Source organism: Hemitrygon akajei, chromosome 24 (genome assembly GCF_048418815.1).
Source record: "Hemitrygon akajei chromosome 24, sHemAka1.3, whole genome shotgun sequence".
NCBI lineage: Eukaryota > Metazoa > Chordata > Chondrichthyes > Myliobatiformes > Dasyatidae > Hemitrygon > Hemitrygon akajei.
Window position 1 is genome coordinate 17,126,015 of NC_133147.1, and position 22,952 is coordinate 17,148,966.

The following is a 22,952-nucleotide window of genomic DNA, read 5'->3' on the forward strand; positions in this document are numbered from 1 at the left end:
TTACCACGCCTCCACTTGTATGACTAGTTACCATAATAATTATCATTGCAAAGTGCTTTGAGAGACTGGTTCTATCACATCTGAAATCCTGTCTGCCCACTACTCTGGACTCCCATCAATTTGCCTATCACACCAACGGGTCAACAGAGGACGCCATCTCCACAGCACTTCATTCTGCCCTGACCCACCTGGACAGCCCCAACTCTTACGTCAGAATGCTCTTCATTGATTTTAGTTTCAGCATTCAATACTGTGATCCCCTCCAAGCTGATGGCCAAACTTCGCCAGCTTGGTATTATTGGAGTATAAAAGTATAAATTTTGCTGTGTAACCAAAACTATGAAGTCAGTTTTGAAACTTGCTATTTGATATGCATGTACTCAATTTAGTAGGAGAATGAAATCTTAAGAATGTAGAAGACAATGGTGTGTTAATGAGAGGAAGCTAAGAGATGTAGATTAGAACATGATTAAGTCAATTGGTAGAAACAATGGTGGCAAGATGTACGTGTGGTACGTGTGATACGCAACTATAGACCGATTACATATGCTAATGCAACTGGACCAGGAGATTGCTCTAAAAAATGCTGTGTCCGAGGATCGGTGGGCAATCAGCGACTAGCTCAATGATTGTCTCAGCTTTGATTTGCAAATTAAAGTTTAACCCTTCTTGAAGAATCTTCTGCGTCTCTTGGTCATTTGTGAGGCATGAGAAACCACAACAGTATCAGCTCATCCCTCTGCAATTGGACCTTGGACTTTCTAACTAACAGACCCCAATCTGTTAAGTTAGACAATCTCTCTTCCTCCACTCTCACCCTGAACACCGGCGTGCCTCAAAGCTGTGTGGTGAGCCCTCTTCTGTACTCCCTTTTCACCTATGACTGCGTTCCTGTACATAGTTCTAACTCCATAATCAAGTTTGCAGACAACATAACGGTGGTTGGCCTGATCAGAGGGGATGACGAGACGGTCTACAGGGATGAGGTCCAGCACCTGGCTGCATGGTGTGCCCTTAACAATGACCAAGGAGATCACTGTGGACTTCAGGCATGCTAGGAACCACACTCATGTCCGCATCTACATCAATGGAGCTGTAGTGGAGTGTGTATCAAGCTTCAAACTCCTTAGTGTCCACACTTACGATGATCTCACCTGGTCCCTGAACTCCTCCATCCTGATCAAAAAGGCACAACAGTGCCTTTATTTCCTGAGGAGCATCAAGAAAGCTCACCTCTGTCCCAGGATACTGACTGATTTTTACCGCTGTACCATTGAGAGCAGTAAAAGCTAAGATGGTTCTGTGGGGTGTTGGGTACAAAGATGTACAATGTGCTTCATCATGACCACCGCCCCCCCCCCCCCCCCCCCGGTTTGTCTCCTCTTCCCTCAGAATCCTCTCCATTCCCATCTTCTGGGGCCTATCCCAATAATCTGAAAAAGACTCATCGTACACAGCACACCGTGCAGTCCCACCAACAACTTTTAAAAATGAAATGTAGTGTTCCAAATCTTATACTCAGTGCCATGACTGATGAAGGCTACCATGCTAATGCTGTTTTCTCCACTATGTTTACTTGTCACGCTGTCTATAATAGACTATGCACTTGTGCTTTGATGTCCTTCTCTTTTACTACACTCCCCCATGCCCTACCATTCATGGTATAAGTCCGATAAGACCATAAGTTTGTAAGACATAGGAGCAGAATTGGGCCATTCAGCCCATCGAGTCTGATCTGCCATTCCATCATGGCTGATCCCAGATCCCACTCAACCCCATACACCTGCTGTTTTGTCATATCCTTTGATGCCCTGACCAATCAGGAAATGATCAACTTCCATCTTAAATATGCCCATGGACTTGGCTTCCACCAGAGTCTGTGGCAGAACATTCCACAGATTTACTACTCCCTGGATAAAAAAATTCCTCCTTACCTCTGTTCTAAAGGATCACCCCTCAATTTTGAGGCTGTGCCCTGTAGTTCTGGGTACTCCCACCATAGGAAGCATCCCCTCCACATCCACCCTATCTAGTCCTTTCAACATTCGGTAGGTTTCAATGAGATCCTCTGCATTCTTCTAAATTCCAGTGAGTACAGGCCAAAAGCTACCAAGCGCTCCTCATAAGTTAACCCCCTTCACTCCTGAAACAATCCTTCTGAACCTCCTATGGACTCTCCAATGACAACACATCCTTTCTAAGATATGGGGCCCAAAATTATTGACAATACTCCAAGTGCAGCCTGACGAGTGTCTTATAAAAGCTCAGCATTATTTCCTTGCTTTTATATTCTACTCCCCTTGAAATAAATGACAACATTGCATTTGCCTTCTTTACCATAGAAGCCTACTCTGGCTTCACTTTCCAAAATGCATCACCTCGCACTTAATTTCATTGAAATTTATTTGCCACTCTTCAGCCCAATCACTTAACTCATCAGGATCCCCCTAGGCCAGGAATTCCCAACCACGTTTATGTCATGGACTAAAGCCATGAAGCAAGGGGTCTGTGGACCCCAGGCTGAGGACCCATGCCCTACGATAACCTTTTCCTCTATCAACAAACCTCCAAATTTTGTGTCTTTTGTGAATTTGCTGATCAAGCCTTAGGCATTCCCATCTATGTCCTTTCATTTGTAATGTGCCATGTCGTATGATGTAGCCAATCATGGTCTTTCCTTGAATATGATTGTTCTTGGCAAATTTTTCTACAGAAATAGTTTACCATTTCCTTCTCCTGGACAGTAAAGTTGACCCCCATCCACTGTCAATACTCTTCAGAGATTGTCTGCCTGGTGTCAGTGGTCGCATAACTAGGACTGGTGATGTGTACCAGCTGCTCATATGACCATCCACCACCTGCTCTTATGGCTTCATGTGACCCCGATCGGGGGTCTAAGCAGGTGCTACCCCTTGCCCAAGGGTGACCTGCAGGCTAGCAGAGGGAAGGAGCACCTTACACCTCCTTTGGAAGAGACATATCTCCACCCTGTTATCAGCATTCCCATCTGCAAATAATGACTAACAAGGGCACCAAAACTGATCTTATTGTAAATTATATTTCTATTTCCCTCCACAGTTTAAAAGAGAAATCACAACTCAGAAATATAACATGTAATGTCAACTAGGTTGTACCATGCTTAAATGGACACAATTAGTATTGTCAACCTATATTTAATTGTGGTGTATGGCAATGCAAGTTCTACAGTCATGTTCTGAGACAAGGATTCCCATTAATAAACTTACTTTTCTTGGGACATTGCAAACCAGTACTCATCAGATTTGTCCCGGTCCATATCCTGAGATGTAGCCACTCCAAACGTAAGCAAACGTGTCTTTTTTACAGGAAGTCTGACCTTTAGGCATAAAAACATCAATCGTAGTTTGTCTTCTTCTTCTTTAGAAGGACACGTGTCTGCAATTTAAAAAAAATCAATTTTTATAATTCTTTAATTAGTTTTGGTTAATGTACTATTGATAGAGATAGGAGGAACATTAGCGTACAGTGTTCTAGATTATGCAATAGGATTTTTCACAAAACAGTTTTTGAACATTTAAAAGTAAACTAAAAATTAAAGCAAGTTACAATAAAATTTCAATTAGCTGTTCACTTGCATTTTATTTATTGAGATGCAGCATGGGACAGGCTCTTCCAGCCCTTCGAGCAATCCTTCGACTTAATCCTAGTCTCCTCATGGGACAATTTACAATGACCCATTAACCTACTGACCAGTCTATCTTTGGACTGTGGGAGGAAACCAGAGCGCCGGGAGGAAACCCACATAGTCACAGAAGAATTCCTTACAGGCAGCAGTGGGAATTGAACCCAGGTTGCCTGCACTGTAAAGCGTTGTGCTAACCATTACGCTACCACGCCGCCCTTGATGGTGCTGGACTAGCAGATTCTTCATGCCATTGGACGTTGTAACTAAACAACCTTTGGTGTTACACAATAGTACAATACCTTTTCCAGAAAACAAGGAATGAGTCTAAAGAGAGCATGGGAAACAGAACTTCTGTTTTTGAGGGAATGTGGGAATCAGTACCCTGGTTATTTTATAAGGATTGTGGGAAGAAGGCTCTGTGAATTTAAAGGAAGTGTGGGGAGAAGTCATTTGGTTAGCTGGATGTTGAACTGTCATGATATCTGAACAATTACTAGATTACTAGAGTGTTACTTATTTCTTTTAAACTCATAGTGTCACCTCTAAAGAAAGTAGTAGAGGTAAATTGGTAAAATTCTTCATTAAGGTGACATAACAGACATTATAGATTGGGCTTTTCATTTAAATGATAATCTTCACAAACAGAAAAATCATTAAATGAGCTGGCATCCATCCCCTAAGTGCGTTCCACGTGTCATGTGATCATTACATCTGACATTTTGAAGACTTTATGAAATATTCACTTCAAAAGCAGCCTGTTGGGTTCATTATTAGATGACTTCAGCAAGTTGCAGGGCAACATTTGCTGTTTTGTATAAGTGATGCACAGGATCAAGAAGATAGATAGATAGATAGATACTTTATTCATCCCCATGGGGAAATTCAACTTTTTTTCCAATGTCCCATACACTTGTTGTAGCAAAACTAATAACATACAATACTTAACTCAGTAAAAAAATATGATATGCATCTAAATCACTATCTCAAAAAGCATTAATAATAGCTTTTAAAAAGTTCTTAAGTCCTGGCGGTTGAATTGTAAAGACCCAGTAGACTCAGTCAGTTCCATCATGGGCTCGAGCCTCGCCACCAACGAGGAGACCTTCAAGAGGCAGTGCTTTAAGAAGGCGGCATCCTTCACTTAGGACCCTTCACCTCGTCTCTTTACTACTTTTGTGACTGTCAATGAAAACCACTGGAGAGACACGCAGCTGGTAGTATAAAAGTCTTTATTTGGCACACACAAGCTGACAGCATTTTGGAGTCACACTGGAGAGTGGCTTCCTGACCCAACATTACATCACATTTTTATATGCTAAAGATCAAAGGTAACAGCAGGACCATTTCTATAGTTACAATGCATTAATAATGCTTCCTTTGGGTTACATATAATTTTCAAGCACTTAAATCTTCACACTAACACACCCAAAATAAGTATTAATCACTGGTGTCTCCGAGATGCATTCATGAATATCCAGACATCTGATGTCAATTGGGCATTTCCTGGTTTGCAATCGACCCCAGTATGCAGCTCCAGGGTCACCACTGTGCTGAACTGCATTTTAAATTCAATCTACAATCCAAATTCAGATCTGAAAACTGATTGCTGTTGAAATTAATAGTTTTTACTGTATTTCATAACTCCAAAGCAAATGACTCGAAGCACATTTTATCAAAGAATGTATAAATTATACATCTTGAAGTTTGTCTGTTTATAAGCAGCTACAAAGCAAGGAATTCAAATAACCCAATTTAAAAAATAAAAACCACTGCACAGAGAAAGAGAGGAAAAAAGAACACGTTGTTCAAACAATAGAAGCAAGCCAATAGCACCCCGACAGAGTCGCAGATCCGCTCCCAGAGCAGTCGGAGTAGGCCCAAGCCGAGCCTTGGTCCCAGTTTTCACACCGGCAAGGAAAAAATGCATAGCAGCCAGATCAGTTCACAGCCCGGGGGCCACGGAGAAAGGAATTAACATTCGCAGGAGGGCGAGCAATATCAGCCTAGCCCTTAACACCATTCCCAGCACTTGGGATTCCAGTCTATCTGCACTAGTGCTTAAATGGTCTGAGCACCAGGTAGTGCTACGTTCTAGGACCTGGATCCCAGCACCCTGATATGCCTGGGCCGCCGCGCCCGAAGCTGTTCTCTATCTCACCAAATTGGCTCGGCACTTGACGATCCAACCTCGCACCCAGCTCAGGTGGACAGGCATCAAAACTCTTCCGCATCGACTCCTCGCCAAAACGCTCACTCCATCTCCGATAGAGATACAACCTCCAGCAGCTTGAACACTTTGCATCTCGCAATGCCCCAGCATGGCTCATCTCCCGAACCAGCCATGCCTCCACCTGCCTCCTTACTGTCTGCAGCCATAGCTCACCACAATTTGCTTCATGAAAGATGTTATGAGTAATGCTTTTAGTCAAATTTCTTGCCCTATGATTTACCAGTGAGCTGTCGCACATCTTCGGTAATGCTATCTTAAACCATTAGTATAATTCTCCAGAATATGCCCTAACAACTGCTATTATGGTGGAGGTACAGGAGCCTGAAGACCCACACTCAATGTTTTCTTAATAGTCTATGAACCGAAGAATACTACCTTTATTATTCCTCTTCGTTTGCACTATTTATTTATTTTGGTAACATATAGGAATTTTATGTCTTTGCGCTGTATTGCTGTTACAAAACAACAAATTTCATGTCATATATGTTAGTGGTGATAATAAATCTCATTTTGATTTTGATTCTAGTAAATTCTAATCGGTCTCATATCCACATCTAGATGTTGGCAGGGGGAGGGGGTGGGAAAGGAAAGTGTGAGGGGTGGTTGTAGAACAAAGAAAGTTATTAAATATAAAACATAAATGAACAAAATATGTACAAAGTTTCTAGAAGCTAGATTTTAAAGGATGAGAATACTGTGGCGACCCACTTCCCAGTGCACTCGAACCGGCTCACAAAGCGGTGCGCGCCGGCATAGAGGCTGGTTCCAAAGAGGGCGCCAAGTCTGCTTCACCAGCGAGGGGAAAAGCCCGCGCGCGGGACGGGACTGTGAATACGCGCCCCCTACAGTATTTCCGCCCGGGGAGGGCAGGATCAGGAAGGCTTTAAAGCGAGGCCGCGAAGTTTGAATAAATCTCTTTTGCAACTGCAGCTCACCGACTCCGTGTCGTTTATTGCAGCGCTGCGTGTGGCCACCGCTACAATACCATGATAACCAATCTTCTATCTAGTCAAGATAATCCAGGATATAATAATGGGTGATATAATAAAGTGAGTTATTGTTTCACAAATATTGTTAGTCATTTCTAGTTTTCCAGTAACAATTTCCTGTTACTTTGTTTGAAGGAAATGGTGGACAAGATTATTTTACATTTGTTTATACATGACTAACAATCTCTCTTTACATATTTACGCGGCTGGTGTTTAGTGCAGCAATGAAGGTTCTCCATCTCTGTTTCCTTCTTTTCTATGGTGCCTCAGGTTTGGTTTTCATTTCTGCCTCTAAGATACGGCACTAAGTTGTCTTTGGTCTCCCATACCATCGCACACAGATGTAGAAGGATTCTCCATTGCTGATTCCTGAACAATTTTTGCTTGACCAGTCAGGGTTGTTAGCCCTGAGCTGAACCCCCATACCTGGAGGACTGGTAGATCTCTACCCTTTGACCTGTTTGGCACGGGTGACCCTACCAAGAGCCAAAGCATAGAACTCTTACTTCAGCCAACATAGGTCTCCAGGTCATTGAGGCACGCAAGCCTCCAGACACAACGACAAGTTTGTGGCCCTCTTGAAGGGAGCTTTTGAGTGCATATAAATTAGAATAAATGTCAATAGACAGGACAAATTAATTTTCCATAAATAGACTATAAGTTGGATGATGTCATAAATCTGTATGATGATGTAGTTCCATCTGACTGAATGTTACATTTATTAGCAGGATTGACTCAATTATTAAAGAACAACCAAATCACCAAGGAAAGTTTTACTGGTAGAGCATCACCTTATCCTTCAGTATTCTCTGATTTATCTGATAGAAGTTTACAAGATTATGAGAGGCATAGATAGAGTAGACAGAGAGGATCTGTTTCCCAGGGTTGATATGTCTAATACCAGAGGGGATGTGAGAGGAGGGTAGGTTCAAGGGCGATGTGAGGGGTAAATTGTTTTACTCAGAGAGCAGTGGATGCCTGGAATGTGCTGCCTAGTATGGTAAATATATTAGAGGCAAATACATTAGAGGCGTTTAAGTAATGTTTAGATAGGCACATGATGTAACAAAGATGGAGGGATATGGACATTATGCAGGTCGGAGAGATTAGTTTTTGGATGTCTTCGATTTACTCTTTTGCTGGTTCAAAAGGGGTTTGTACATTCTCCCCGTGACTGCGTGGGTTTCCTCCAGGTGCTCCAGTTTCCTCCCACAGTACAGAGACGTACCAGTTGGTAGATTAATTGTCCTGTGATTAGGCTCAGGTTAAATTGGGGGATTGATGGGTATGAGCAAACCAGAAGGGCTTATTTCGTGCTGTATCTAAAAAAAAAACAAATCTCAATAAATAAATAAACAAATAAATAAACTAATGAAATTCTGTGCTATTTTGTGAGTAATAATTCATCTTATAATATAAAGCAAAGCTGAGTTCTGATGCCAGAATTTCTTGAAGACATTTTGGTTCAATTGAACAGGTACACAAACAGCAGCTTAAATTTGCTTAGGAGCAATTTTTATAGTCCTTTCCAAACTTTGTAATTATGCTCCAGTTGTGCAAATATGCCTGGAGCTTGCTGGATTTGAATATCTAGATAAGTGAGTTTATTGTGCTGCAACTGTAATTCGATGATGATGCTATTCAGACTATTCAGTTAAAGATATTAAAAATCAGAATTTAAAAAGACAATTTTCCAATTTTACACTTTCTTCTCAGGCCACACCAGTCAGTACTGGAAGGCATTTTCCCCCTTCGTTTTCCATATCACTTTCACACAGAGTTAAACAGCATGGAAACATCTACTCCATACCAACCAAGACGCTTACTCTAAGCTAGTCCCATCTGCCAGCATTTGGTCCATATCCTACGAACCTTTCCAATCTATGATGGTCTGAGCTTCCGATCTTTACTGACAATGATGTAGATGACATTAGCAAGCTGCTTTGTTAACCCATGAACACTACCTCAAACAAGAGAAATTCTGCAGATGCTGGAAATCCAAACAACACACACAAAATACTAGAGGAACTCAGCAGGCCGGCAGGATCTATGGAAAAGATCTATGGTCGACGTTTCAGACTGAGACTGTTCATCAGGACCGCTTCACTACTTTTTTATTTCTATTTTTGTACTACTTATTTATTTTAACTATTATATATATATATTCATTTAATTAATGGCTCTGACTGTCTAACGGAGTGACCTCTCCGGGGTGCAGACCTGGGCGATGAATATAGAGATCCTGGGCTGCCCAGACATCAAGATCCCCCTCTCGGCCTCGTGGATGTCGTCCAAAGGAATGCGAAGCATCAGCTTGGCTGCGGGAGCTGCCAGGAGATGATGTGATACGTCATCCAACCACCTTATTCTAAAACTAACATTTATTCACAAAATTTGCAATTCTACAGTATGGATTATTCATTGCTTCTTATTCATTGCACCCAACATATCATTATATTATAATATGTTGATTATGTTAGCATGATTTTAACCTTCCTTTTTGAAGCAATTCATCTGGTGTACATGGATTTTAGTAAGGTATTTGACAAGCTTCCATTTGGCAGGCTTATTCAGAAAGTCAGGAGCCATGGGATCTGGAGAAACTTGGCTGGATTCAGTACTGGTTTGCCCACAGAAGGCAGGGGACAGTTGTAGGCAGCTGTATTCTGCCTGAAGGATGTTCCATAAGGATCTGTCCTAGGACCCCTATTGGTCAGCTTGCAGATGACATGAAGGTCAGTGGCGACGTGGATTGAGTAACAGGTTGTAGTAAGTTACAGTGACACATTGATAAGATGCAGAGCTGAGAAGTTGAAAATAGACTGGTGACTTGATAGTAAGAGGCATGGAGAAGACAGCCAATGCCTTTTCCCAGGGCAGGAATGTCTAATATGAATGGACATACTTTTAAGGTGATTCAAAGATTCAATGGTTCAATTTAGTATCAGAATGTATACAACCTGAAATTCTTACTCTTCACAGACTTCCTCAAAACAGAAAACCCCAAAGAATGACAGAAATACGTTAGAACCACAAAGTGTCCCTCCCCCTTCCATGCAGCAGCACTCCCCTCCCCCACTTGTTCCACCAAAAAGCATCAGCCCACCCACCAGCCACTGTGCAAAAATACCAAGCCCCCAGAGACCTTGGTCTAGAGTCCTTCAAAAACTACAGTCCATCCCAGCACTTCAGCATCTCAACAGGCTCTCTCTCTCTAATGAGGGGGGAGATTTATTGCTCCTGCTACAGCAAGAGGGGAGGCCAACGGATCACTGTTTCAGTGTTACAGTCTGCAGCGTCACTTATTTTGGGACCATGACTCAAGAATCAGATGAATGGAGGAAAGTTTGATGGGGGGGTATCAGAGGTGGTTTTTGTGGTTGAGGCAGATAGATTAGGGAAATTAAGATGGGCACACGCATGAAAGAAAAATGGGAGGGAAGGGTTAGATTGACATGGAGTAGGTTAAAATGTCAGCACAACATGTACTATTAACATTCTATCATCAGTGTTCAGTGGAGGTAAGCTCTGTTCTGTGCCCTTTCCCTTTCGCCTTGTGCTTGCATCACACTTCAGTATGTCCCTCGGTACATCCTCCTGCATCTTTGTACGTGCCAGTCAGTGACACTTGGTTGTGGACAGCTCCCTGCACTGGAAGACCAGCAAGTCTCAACGTAGAGTCCATTCAGCTGACGATCTGCTAGCTGGAGTTAATGTTTTACTTGGTGTACATCCCTAGGGTCATCCAACCCTGCATTGGAGCCCTGTGTTTGTGTACTGCTTGGGATGAATCTCAAAAAAGATAATACATTTGCAAGCCACCCATACAGATTATGTCACTAAAACAGTGCTTGGTAGACATAGTCAACTCTTAATCAGATGATGGTGGACTAGGACATGAACCTAGAGACCTGTTTAGAGATACAGCATGGTAACAGGTCTTTCCTGCCCAACAAGCTTGTGGTGCCCAAATACGCCCAAGTGACTAATTAATCTTTAATCCATACATCTTTGGGATGTGGGAAGAAACCAGAGCACCCGGAGGAAACTGACACAGTCATGGGGTGAATCTACCAACTTCTTCCCGACAGCGGCGGGAATTGAACCCAGGTCACTGTCACCGTAAAGCTAGGCTGAAGTGCCACCCCACGGGCACTCAGTGGTCAAGTTTCTCTTTATGCTCAGTTTTTATTAAGGGTCCTATCTTTTGAGTAAAATTTTAAACTGGATACTCCCTCACACAGATCTAAATGATTAAAGGACAATACTTCATGAAATAACATGGGGGTTATCTCTACCATCCTGGGCAATATCTACCATTCAGTCTGTATTATTAAGAAATACAATATGGGTTTTTCAAAGTTTTGTTCATGGTAGCTTCTTACATTAAGGGGAACATGAGGGGAAACTTCTTCAGTCAGAGGGTCTAGAGAACGTGGAACGAGCTGCCAATGTAAGTGGCGCATGCAAGCTTGATTTCAATGTTTAACAGAAGTTTGGATAGGTACATTGATGGGAGGGCTATGAAGGGCTATGGTCGCAGGTTAAATGGAAGTAGGCAGTTTCAATGGTTTAGCATGAACCAGATGGGCCAAAGAACCTGTTTCTGTGCTGTACTTTTCTATGACTCTATTAAAAGGTACTGAGGTTTGAAAGAAGCTAAAAAAATAAAAGTTTTCCTTAAATAATGTTTTGGATTCATGGGTTCCTATCAAACATAAATAATAAACAATACTTCACCATTAAATAATATTCTGCCAAATGGATTCAAGTATTGTGGGTCAAAAGGAAGACTGCCTCCTTTTTGGGAGGGCAGAGGACCTCTTCTGTTAGCAAAACCAAAAGACTGACGATATAAAAGTCTGGAATGTCATATTGATCTGGCTCAGAGAAGGAAATGTGCCTTCCTTGTCTGCTGTCAGAGCCACCAATATATGACTCTTAATAGCCTCATGTGTTCAGGGGCAACTAGATTTGAAAAAACATTTCCAGTGACATTTGTACAATTAACCAATAAATTAACAAAAGCCCAGGACTGAATTGAACTCTACAATTAGAAATAGTTCATCAATATATTGTGTATACGAGAGGCAATTTCACCATTTTTACCCTGGTACTGGAGAACCATTGTCCAAGACTGGACACAATCAGTGTCCTTGCCAATTTGAAAGATACTATTCAACCTAATCTCACAATCAATTGAGATACTGTCAGGATTTAACCTTGCAAGTTCTATTTAGTAGTTGCATAGCAAACAGTGCTGACACACACTCAAAAGATGATGGCTTAGCTTTCTGACTTGTTTGAGATAGCTAATATTGTACCAATGAAGCCACTTTGATTGTCTTCTTTCTCTAAGCATCCTCAGGAGGAATTTCTTTTGTTTAAGAACTCGACACTGATTTTTATCATGAGTTTATTACCACACAGAAGATAACAACAGTAACTACATCGTTAAAGTATTTAATCAGTTATAAAAGACCACACTCTCTCTCTCTTTCTCTCAATGGTAGGGAGAGTTTGCTGCTGATTCTGGAGTTGGAGAATCTTGGAATAAAAAGCAATGCAGCAGACTGTAACATCATAACAGTGATTGTCAGTTTCCCTTTTGCTGTGAAATGGGTGACATCTCTCTGTCCCTCGTTAGTGAGAGAGAGCCCGTGGCATGTCAAAGCGTTGGGAATACTATAGTTTTTATGGTCTCACTTTGAGTGCTTTGCTGTTGGTGGGTGGTGAGTGTTGATGCTTTTTGCTGAAGTGGGTGGGATGAGGTGGAGACTGATGTGTTGATATTTTGCTGCTGCTCGCGTGGGGAGGGGGAGAGGAGGCTTTAGGGTTCTAATGTTTTTTCTGGTGTTCATTCTTTTGGAGTTCTGTGTTTCGCGGATGTCTGTGAAGACTAAATATTTCAGGTTGTATATTGTATACATTCTCTGATAATAAATGGAACCATTTGATCTGAACCATTTGAAAATGCTTTGAGACATCATAGGGTTCTGAAAAGCAATATATAAATAACAATTCTTTAACTTACTTTGAATTCATTAATGTGTTTAGACAAATTTGGAGTAATAAAATGGATTCAACAGTGGCTAGATGGGAGATGCCAGAGAGTAGTGGTGGATAATTGTTTATCGGGATGGAGGCCGGTGACTAGCGGGGTGCCTCAGGGATCTGTTTTGGGCCCAATGTTGTTTGTAATATACATAAATGATCTAGATGATGGGGTGGTAAATTGGATTAGTAAGTATGCCGATGATACTAAGGTAGGAGGTGTTGTGGATAATGAGGTGGGTTTTCAAAGCTTGCAGGGAGATTTATGCCGGTTAGAAGAATGGGCTGAACGTTGGCAGATGGAGTTTAATGCTGAGAAGTGTGAGGTTCTACATTTTGGCAGGAATAATTCAAATAGGACATACAGGGTAAATGGTAGGGCATTGAGGAATGCAGTGGAACAGAGAGATCTAGGAATAACAGTGCATAGTTCCCTGAAGGTGGAGTCTCATGTAGATAGGGTGGTGAAGAAGGCTTTTGGAACGCTGACCTTTATAAGTCAGAGCATTGAGTACAGAAGTTGGGATGTAATGTTAAAATTGTACAAGGCATTGGTAAGGCCAAATTTGGAATATTGTGTACAGTTCTGGTCACCGAATTATAGGAAAGATATCAATAAATTAGAGAGAGTGCAGAGACGATTTACTAGGATGTTACCTGGGTTTCAGCACTTAAGTTACAGAGAAAGGTTGAACAAGTTAGGTCTCTATTCATTGGAGCGTAGAAGGTTGAGGGGGGATTTGATCGAGGTATTTAAAATGTTGAGAGGGATAGATAGAGTTGACGTGAATAGGCTGTTTCCATTGAGAGTAGGGGAGATTCAAACGAGAGGACATGATTTGAGAGTTAGGGGGCAAAAGTTTAAGGGAAACACGAGGGGGTATTTCTTTACTCAGAGAGTGATAGCTGTGTGGAATGAGCTTCCTGTAGAAGTAGTAGAGGCCAGTTCAGGTGTCATTTAAGGTAAAATTGGATAGGTATATGGACAGGAAAGGAGTGGAGGGTTATGGGCTGAGTGCAGGTAGGTGGGACTAGGTGAGATTAAGAGTTTGGCACGGACTAGGAGGGCCGGAATGGCCTGTTTCCGTGCTGTGATTGTTATATGGTTAAATTTCATATAATTTCCATCTTGACAATATTTTAGTTTGGATTTGGACAAATTGGCATCCATAAACCATTTCTCTTATCTTGCTGACGGAGATTGATAAAAGTTGATTTGATTACAGTCAGACAATAATCAAAGACCACACCCATATCAGACATTCTGTCTTTCACGCACCCCGCCCCCCACCCCTGCCATCGGGCAGAAAATGCAAAATCCTGAAAGCACGTACCATCAGGCTCAAGAGCAGCTTCTATTCCTCTGTAATAAGACTACTGAATGGTCCCCTAGTACGATAAGTTAGACTCTTGACCTCGTAGTCTACCTAGTTAAGGCCTTACACCATATTGTCCAGCTGCACTGTACTCTTTCTATGGGGCAGCATGGTAGCATAGTGGTTAGCACGGCACTTTACAGTACAGGCAACACAGGTTTATTTCTCGGCTCTGCCTGTAAAGAGTTTGTATGTTCGCCCTGTGAATGTGGGGGTTGCGTTGGGGTGCTCCAGTTTCCTCCCACAATCCGACAAAGCACCAGTTGGTAGGTTAACTGGTCATTGTATATTGCCCTGTGATTAGGCTAGAGTTAAATTGGGGGATTGTTGGGTGTTGCAGCTCGAAGGGCCGGGAGGGCCTATTCCACACTGTATCTCAATAAATAAAGATAGATAAATAAATAAGTAGGCAAACAAATAAATAGATGAACAAATAAATAAATAAATAACTGTTTATTCTGCATTTTGTTCTTGTCTTCCCTTGTACTACTCAATGCGCTGTTAATGAGCTGTACAGATGGCATGCAAAACAAGTTTTTCTCTGTACCTTGGTACATGTGACAATAATAAACCAATTTAAGAGAAGTTAAATCAGTCATTTAAAAAAGTGAGTTCATGAACTCTAGTCCACTGGGATCAAAACATCAGGAACAATTTAGGATTACAGTTACAGCTGTGATAGTTACACACTTCTGTCTCATGTTTGCTAAGCTTGCTTTCTAAATAGCAGCTACTACTTGTTAAGATCAAAAACAGATGTAACTAACAACTAACAGCTTGTTTAGTTTTTGGTCATAAAATGGAAATCTGCCTTCGGTTCTTAAAATGTAAATAAGACCAGTGATCAGCTTGAAGTTATAAAAACACTCTCTATAGAACAGCTTTGCATACAAGCTTTGTATTTTGCAGACACTCTGTCTGAGAGAAAGCAGATGCTAGTCACAACACTTGCTTTATTACTGTGCAAGGACAGAGTATTAGGTTGTTTAACTTGGGGTCTTTCAAACAGACAAGCTGACTCTTAAGATGTTTAATTCAAGGAAGCTTGCAGAGCAGATAGATACTATAATTTAGCAAATTAATAACTGATGCATTTATAGTTTGAAAGGTTTTTTTGTGCTCAAGGAATGTCCTGTTATGTGTTTCACAGCATTAATAGTGAACTGTGAGCATTAATCTAAGGTCTTCTTCTCCAAAAGATACTTTTAGACTGTTTGTGTTAAAAGGATCACTAAGGAAAGACCATATGCATGTGAAATCACCCAAGTGGGAGAAAAAGGATACAAATGTAGAGAGCAGTTTAAGCTTATTGAGAATGGGGTAAGGAACATCAAGAAGAAATGGGAAAGAAACACGGAATGAACTAGAATCCTTGCCTCCAGCTTTAGTTCTGTGATGGATGATTTGTTGTCTGTATCTTTGGTATGTCATTTTAGTTTATAAGAGTGTGTTTTGGAAATCCTTTATCCTTTGAGATTAAGAAATCATTAATGATTTTGTGTTTTAGGAATACTTTGTACTTTGTGTTTTAGGAAATGGTTTGTGTTTTAAAAATGGTTTGTGATTTGAAAATATTTACGATAGAGAAATCCTCCAAGCTTTAAAAGTGTTTTACGAATGTTATTTTGACTTAATCACTCTCCTCCACCTAGTGGAACTTGTCCTCACTCTAAATAATTTCTCTTTAGGCTCCTCCCACTTCCTTCAAACAAAAAGTGTAGCCATGGGCACTCACATGGGTTCCAGCTATGCCTGTCTTTTGGCTACGTGGAACAGTCGATGTTGAAAACATTGAAAATAAATGAACTGTGTATTAAGCTACTTTGATAGCTGGAAATATCTTCTCCTTGGAGAGGGGACCCACTGCTCAAATTTTTGGCAGCTAAACTCACCATGGAGATTAAACAGGGAAGTAAACTAGTCTTTGACGATTGGGTAGTTACAATATTGTCTTCCTTTAGTGAGAGTATTCATGGCAATTTATATCTGATAGGGCTTAAAGTCTTCATTTGAGTTTAGAACTTTCTAGTCAGCAAATCCAATACCATCATGCAACTGGAGATGAAACAGAAATAAAATCAATGAAGGACTAAAAATGTAAAATTCAACAATTAAAACCATCTCTTGATGATGGATTAAGCTGTCTTTAGTTGAGTACATTTAGTGTGATTTAGAGCTGTATTCTATTGATGGGTTTAAATGAGATTGTTTATCTGTATTGAACAATGCAGTAAGGTGTTTGCTGTTTGCTTGCATTTATCTTTTGTGTAACATGACTTGCTGACGTCACTATTACAAAGCTGTAGAAAATACCAAAGAACTACTGTAGATATCTTAAGACCATGGACTAAAAGAAAATGGGATTAGATTATTGGCTATTCGATGAACAAATTCTGATTCAGGTGAATCTATGGATTACATCCTGTCAGTAGACACTGATACATCAGGGAGCTTGAGTAGAGAGGAAGCTTCAGTGATTGGTGCCTGATTCATTCTCCTGATTGAGGCTGGCATTAACACACGCACGCACGTACGCACACACACACACACACACACACACACACACACACACACACACACACACGCACGCACGCACGCACACACACACACACACACACACGCACACACACACACAATGCTGGGGGAAGTCAGCAGATCAGGCAGCATCTATGGAAATGAATAAACAGTCAACATCTCGAGATGAGACTCTTCTCCAGGACTGGAAAGGAAGGGGGGAAAGATGCCAGAATAAGAAGGTGGGGAGAGGGGAAGGAGCATAGCTAGAAGGTGATAGGTGAAGCCAGGTGGGTGTGAAAGGTCAGGGGCTGGAGAGGAAGGAAGAGTGGCCCATAGGAGAAAGGAAAGGAGGAGGGGACACAGGGGGAGGTGATAGACAAGTGAGAAGAGATAAGAGGCCAGAGTGGGGAATAGAAGAGGGGAGGGAAAGGGATTTTTTTTACCGGAAGGAGAAATTGATAATCATGCCATCAGGTTGGAGGCTACCCATGCAGAATATGAAGTGCTGTTCCTCCACCCTGAGGATGACCTCATTGTGGCACAAGAGGAGCCATGTCAGAACGGGAATGGGAATGGGAATTCAAATGTCTGGCCACAGTGAAGTTCCAATTTTGGCAGATGGAACGGAGGTGCTCAACTCAGTCCCCCAATTTTCGACGGGTCTCACCAATGTAGAGACATCTGGAGCACCAGACACAATAGACGACCTCAGCGGATTTGCAGGTGAAATGTTGCCTCACCTAGAAGAACTGTTTGGGGACCTGAATGGAGGTGAGGGAGGAGGTGAATGAGTAGGTCTAGCCCTTTGGTCACTTGCAAAGATAAGTGTCAGGAGGGACGAATGGACAAGGGAAACACAGAAGCAGCCATCCCTGCAGAAAGTTTGGGGGGGGTGTGGTTGGATGGTAAAGGTATATTTGGTGGTAGGAGCATTTTTGGAGAGGGCCAGAGTTGTGGAGAATGACGTGTTGGTTGTGGAAGCTCATGGAGTGGTAGGTAAGGACAAGAGGAACCCTGTCACTGTTAAGATGGTGGAAGAAGGGGTGAGCGCGGATGTTCGCGAAGTGGAGGAGATGCAGGTGAGGGCAGTATCAATAGTGGAGGAAGGAAAACTCTGTTCTTTGAAAAACGAGGAGATCTCTGATGTCCTGGAAAGGAAAGTCACATCCTGGGAACAGATGCGGCAGACATGAAGGAACTGAGAAACAAGAATAGCTTCACCGTTAATTCACTGTCAGTGTGAGAATGGGAATTTACTATCCAGCAGATCATGGTAAGCTGTAACAAATTATAGAATTCTTGATTCAGACAATGAGGCTTTGTTTATTGATTCACAGGACTAATAAACGTTCAACTCTAATTGGCCATGAATAGATGAGGTAGTTAAGAGTCAATCTGCTCATTGGGTCTGGAGTCACATAGAGGACAGAACACATAAAGATGACAGATTTTCTTCCCAGAAACCAGATTTCTGTGGCACTCCAGTTGTTGCTAAATTTAATTTCAGATATATTTAATGAATTAAATTTAATTTAGAATTCCCCATTTCCCATGGTAGGATTCAAACTTGCGTCATATAATTCAGCACTACTGGTTGCTGGTCTTGTACTTAATAAATTGCTTTTACTATCGAAAAGCAAAAAGAAATACCCAAAATATCATTCCTATTTTCAGAAGAATGTTAACACTTTATTCACATTTTCTTGAATGACAATCAATTTTCTATGATTTCTGTTGACTGTTTAAAATTCAGCTGTCCACTTGCAATGTTTTTTTTATTTATTGAGATATAGCATAGAGTAAACCTTTCTGCCCCTTCAAGCCGTGCGCTGCCCAGCAATCCCCCTACTTAACACTCCCCTAATCACGAGACTATTTACAATGACCAATTAACCGACCAACTGGTACGTCTTTGGACTGTGGGAGGAAACCAGAGCACCTGGAGGAAACCCATGTGGTCATGGGGGAGAACATAAAACTTCTGACAGCAGTCACAGGAACTGAACCCAGGTTGCTGGTACTGTAAGGCATTATGTTAACTGCAATAATGCTACCATGCCATTGTAAAAGTGTGTACTAATGTCAAATAGTTCTTGCTGTGTAACTAATCCATTGGAAGATACTCTGACCAGAAATTCAGTTGCAAGTGAATGCTATTGATACCCTTCTGTTAGCATTTAGAATTATTATTCGAGATAAAGTCTTAAAGAATTTTTTCTTTGTGTATTCCTATGACCAAAGTTACTGATTAAGTGTTTTGACTGATTATAAAACTGTGGATTGGAACAGAAACTTTAGAATGCAGCAATCTCCTGCAGTAACTGTATTAGCTGAAGCACTGAAATTTTGGTAGGTTAGATATCAATGTTGCTTCTTTCATTCCTGTTCCTGATAAGTTGCCAATGTCAGATCAAACTGGTTTCACGGATAGAAGAATGGGAAGGTCCTGTTTTGATCTTTGGTCAGTGCTGAGTTCACTGATTGCAGCTGAGTATAACTATACAGTCACAATAACTGGATACATGCCCCCTGCGTTAGCAATATCTCCCCTGGTTCTTGCTCCAAGTTGATGCCAGTTACATCCAGTGCTATGTCACCAAAGACTCTAGCTGGAAAATATGAATGGAATCATGTGCGGTGATAGTGGTTTTTGTGGGCAAATGGAGACTTATGTGGCTTCACCATTTGAGCAAGGAGGCTGCTTAACTAGCAAGGTGGCAGGTTGGAGATGCATCTCGTCCAAAGGAGGTATAATGCACTTCTTCTCTCTGTTAGCCTCCAGGTCACCCTTTAGCAAGGTGTGTCACCTGCATTCCACACCACACCGATCAGGGTCTTGTGAAACAACGGGAGCAGCTGGTGGACGGTCGTATAAGCAGCTGGTGCATGTCACAAGTCCTGGTTATTCAACCACTGATGCCAGGCAGACAACCTCTGAAGAGTATTGATAATGGTTGGGGTTGCCCGTCTTGTAAAGACAATGTCCAGAAGATGGCAATGGCGAACCACTTCTGCAGAAAATATGGCAAGAACAATCACAGTTATGGAAAGAACAGGATGGCTCATGTCATACGACACGGCACATAATGAATGAACGAACTGAACTAGCAAAAGGTGGAATATTTAATATGGAAAGGGACAATGAAATAAAGTAAAACAGAGTAATAGAAACTTACGTATGACACAGACAGCCATTTGACTTCCATCTCAATGATGGGCAGGCACAACCTATCTTCCAGCTGTTAATCTGTGGGTTTTTGGAAAATATTGAATGAAACCTATCGAATGTTGAAAGGACTCAGTAAAGTGGATGTGGAGAGGATGTTTCCTGTGGAGAGGCTGCTTAGGACTGGAAGGCACAGCCTCAGATAGAGGGTTGTCCTTTTAGAACGGAGATGAAGAGGAATTTCTTTAGACAGAGGGTGGTGAATCTGTGGAATTCATTGCCAGAAGCAACTGTGGAGGCCAAGTCATTGGGTATATTTAAGGCAGATGTTGAAAGATTCTTGGTTAGTCAAGGCATGAAGAGTGACGGGAAGAAGACAGGAGATTGGGGCTGAGAGGGAAATGGAGCAGCCTTGATGAAATGGCGGAGCAGATTCAATGGACAAATGATCTAATTCTGCTCCTATATCTTATAATTTTAAGGTAACTCAAACTCACGGTTCTTTTCAATTTTCCAACTGGCATAATGCTGCACACTTGATTTTTCCTTTTTAAGTAATATCTAAAGTCTTAACGCCATCAATGAGATGGGGGAACAAAAGGTTCTTAAATGGCTGTTTCTTTCAACTTTCTGGTAATGAAGGGAGACCACACTAGCCTCTTTATCTCAGTAAGTTCTAGGTGACTTCACCTGGTAAGTAAGAAACTTGGTAAGCCTCTGAGCAAAAATTAATTACTCTAAGCTATTCCTGTTCATTGCATCCTTCCCTCCCAGATTCTCACATTCCAGACTTTCAAGAGAAGGCTGCTACTAACAACACTTTATACTCTATCTGGGTAGCCTCCAACTTGAAGGCATGAATATCAAGTTCTTCTTCCGGTAAAAAAAATTCCCTCCCTCTCCCCTCTTCTTCTATTCCCCAGTCTGGCCTCTTACCTCTTCTCACCTGCCTATCACCTCCCCCTTGTATCCCTCCTCCTCCCCTTTCTCTGATGGTCCACCCTTCTCTCCTGTCAGATTCCTTCCTCTCCAGACCTTTACCTTTCCCACCTACCTGGCTTCACCTATCACCTTCCCCTCCACCTACCTTTTCATTCTGGCGTCTTCCCCCTTCCTTTTCAGTCCTGAGGAAGGGTCTCAGCCCAAAACATCAACTGTTTATTCATTTTCATAGATGCTGCCTGACCTGCTGAGTTCCGTCAGCATTTGTATGTGTTACTAAAAATATTACTTTGAGTTCCTTTTGACTGTTACCCACTGAGGGGATGTGAGCTTTGCTTGCAAGGATCATTTACTGTTCATTCCTATTTGTCCCTACATAAATATTAAAATAAAATGAGTAAAATAAAAATTAACCTTTCCCACTAATTGAGGTTTTTACTTTTTTATTCAGAGATACATCACAACACTGTAACAGGCCTTTCCACCCAACGAGCCCACACTGCTCAGTTACACCCATGTGACTAATCAGCCTACTAATCAGTGCACCTTTGGACTGTGGGAGGTAAGACCGGTTCACCCGGAGGAAACCCACATAGTTATGGGGAGAAGGTACAAACTCTTTAAATACAGTGGCGTGTATTGAACCCCGATCACTGGCACTGAAAGGTGCTACACTAACCACGACACTACTGTACTAGCCTACTTGTAACCAAGTTCTGATCTGCGGCCAGATGCCTTCTCCCAATAAGGAAGTTATAACTTCTATGCGCATCCCTGAAACTGTAACATTTTATGAGAAGCAGAATCTTTACTTTACTTTATTGTCACCAAACAATTGATACTAGAGCATACAATCATCACAGCGATATTTGATTCTGCGCTTCGCGCTCCCTGAGTACAAATCGAAGTAAATATAATAAAAATTTAAATTGTAAATCATAATTAGAAAATAGAAAAGGTAAAGTAAGGTAGTGCAAAAAAAAAACCGAGAGACAGGTCCGTTCAGGATCCGTTCAGCAGTCTTATCACAGTTGAAGGCTAGAGCTGCGGCTTTTAGGTCCGGAGGTACAAGTCGCTACATGGAATCCAGGCGTGAACTCCTGAAAGCCATTAAGGGCGCCAAGAGGCAATATCGAGCCAAGTTGGAAGCCCAGGCCAACCAGAGGGATGCCAGTAGACTACGGCAGGGTCTAAATGAGATCGCTGGTGATATTAATCTGAATTAATATCACCAGCATATGTCATAAAATTTGTTGTTATGCAGCAGCAGTACATTGCAATACATAATAAAAATGGTATAGTATATATAGATAGATACACACATATATGTATACATATACATAGATTTATATATTTATTAAAAGAAGTCAAATTAATTAAGTAGTGCAGAAAGATAAAAAAAGAAAAGTAGTGAGGTAGTGTCCATGGGTTCAATGTCCATTCAGAAATCTGATGGCAGAGGGCAAGAAGCTGTTCCTAAATCATTGAATATGTGCCTTCAGGCTCCTATACTCCCTCTCTGATGGCAGTAATGAGAACAGGGCATGTTCTGGGTGATGTGGATCCTTAATGATGGATGCTGCCTTTTTGAGGCATCACTGCTTGAAGATGTCCTGGATACTATGGAGGCTAGTGCCTGTGATGGAGCTGACGGAGTTCACAACTTTCTGCAGTTATTTCGATCCTGTGCAGTTGCTGCACCCCCTCCCCCCATAGCAGACGGTGATGAAGCCAGTTAGAATGCTCTCCACAGTATTCTGCATTCTATCATTGTTTTCCCTTGTAACACCTCCACCTCAATGCATTATTTTCATGAAATGATCCTTATGGATTCATTGCAAAACATAATCTTCACTGTACCTCAGGTCATGCTGCTCTGCATGGACAGTCCCATGCCCGGCTGCGACAGGAGAAGGTTGGACGGAGGGCTAGCAACCCCATGCCATTAAAACACACAGAAATGCCAACAGACGCTCCAAGGAGCTCATCCCTAGGAGAGGAAGGATCTTCGCCA

The 22,952-nt window shown here is 41.7% G+C and overlaps 1 protein-coding gene across 5 annotated transcripts in view; it reads right to left on the reverse strand.

Moving 5' to 3' along the window:
- Nucleotides 1-22,952, reverse strand: part of LOC140715901 (nuclear receptor coactivator 7) — a 117,344-nt gene that overhangs the window by 45,423 nt on the left and 48,969 nt on the right. For all 5 annotated transcript variants that reach the window (XM_073028414.1, XM_073028417.1, XM_073028416.1 and 2 more), the window contains one exon: nt 3,246-3,414. In XM_073028414.1, coding sequence (XP_072884515.1) covers nt 3,246-3,414 — 169 coding nt within the window. The remainder of the gene's footprint in view (nt 1-3,245; nt 3,415-22,952) is intronic.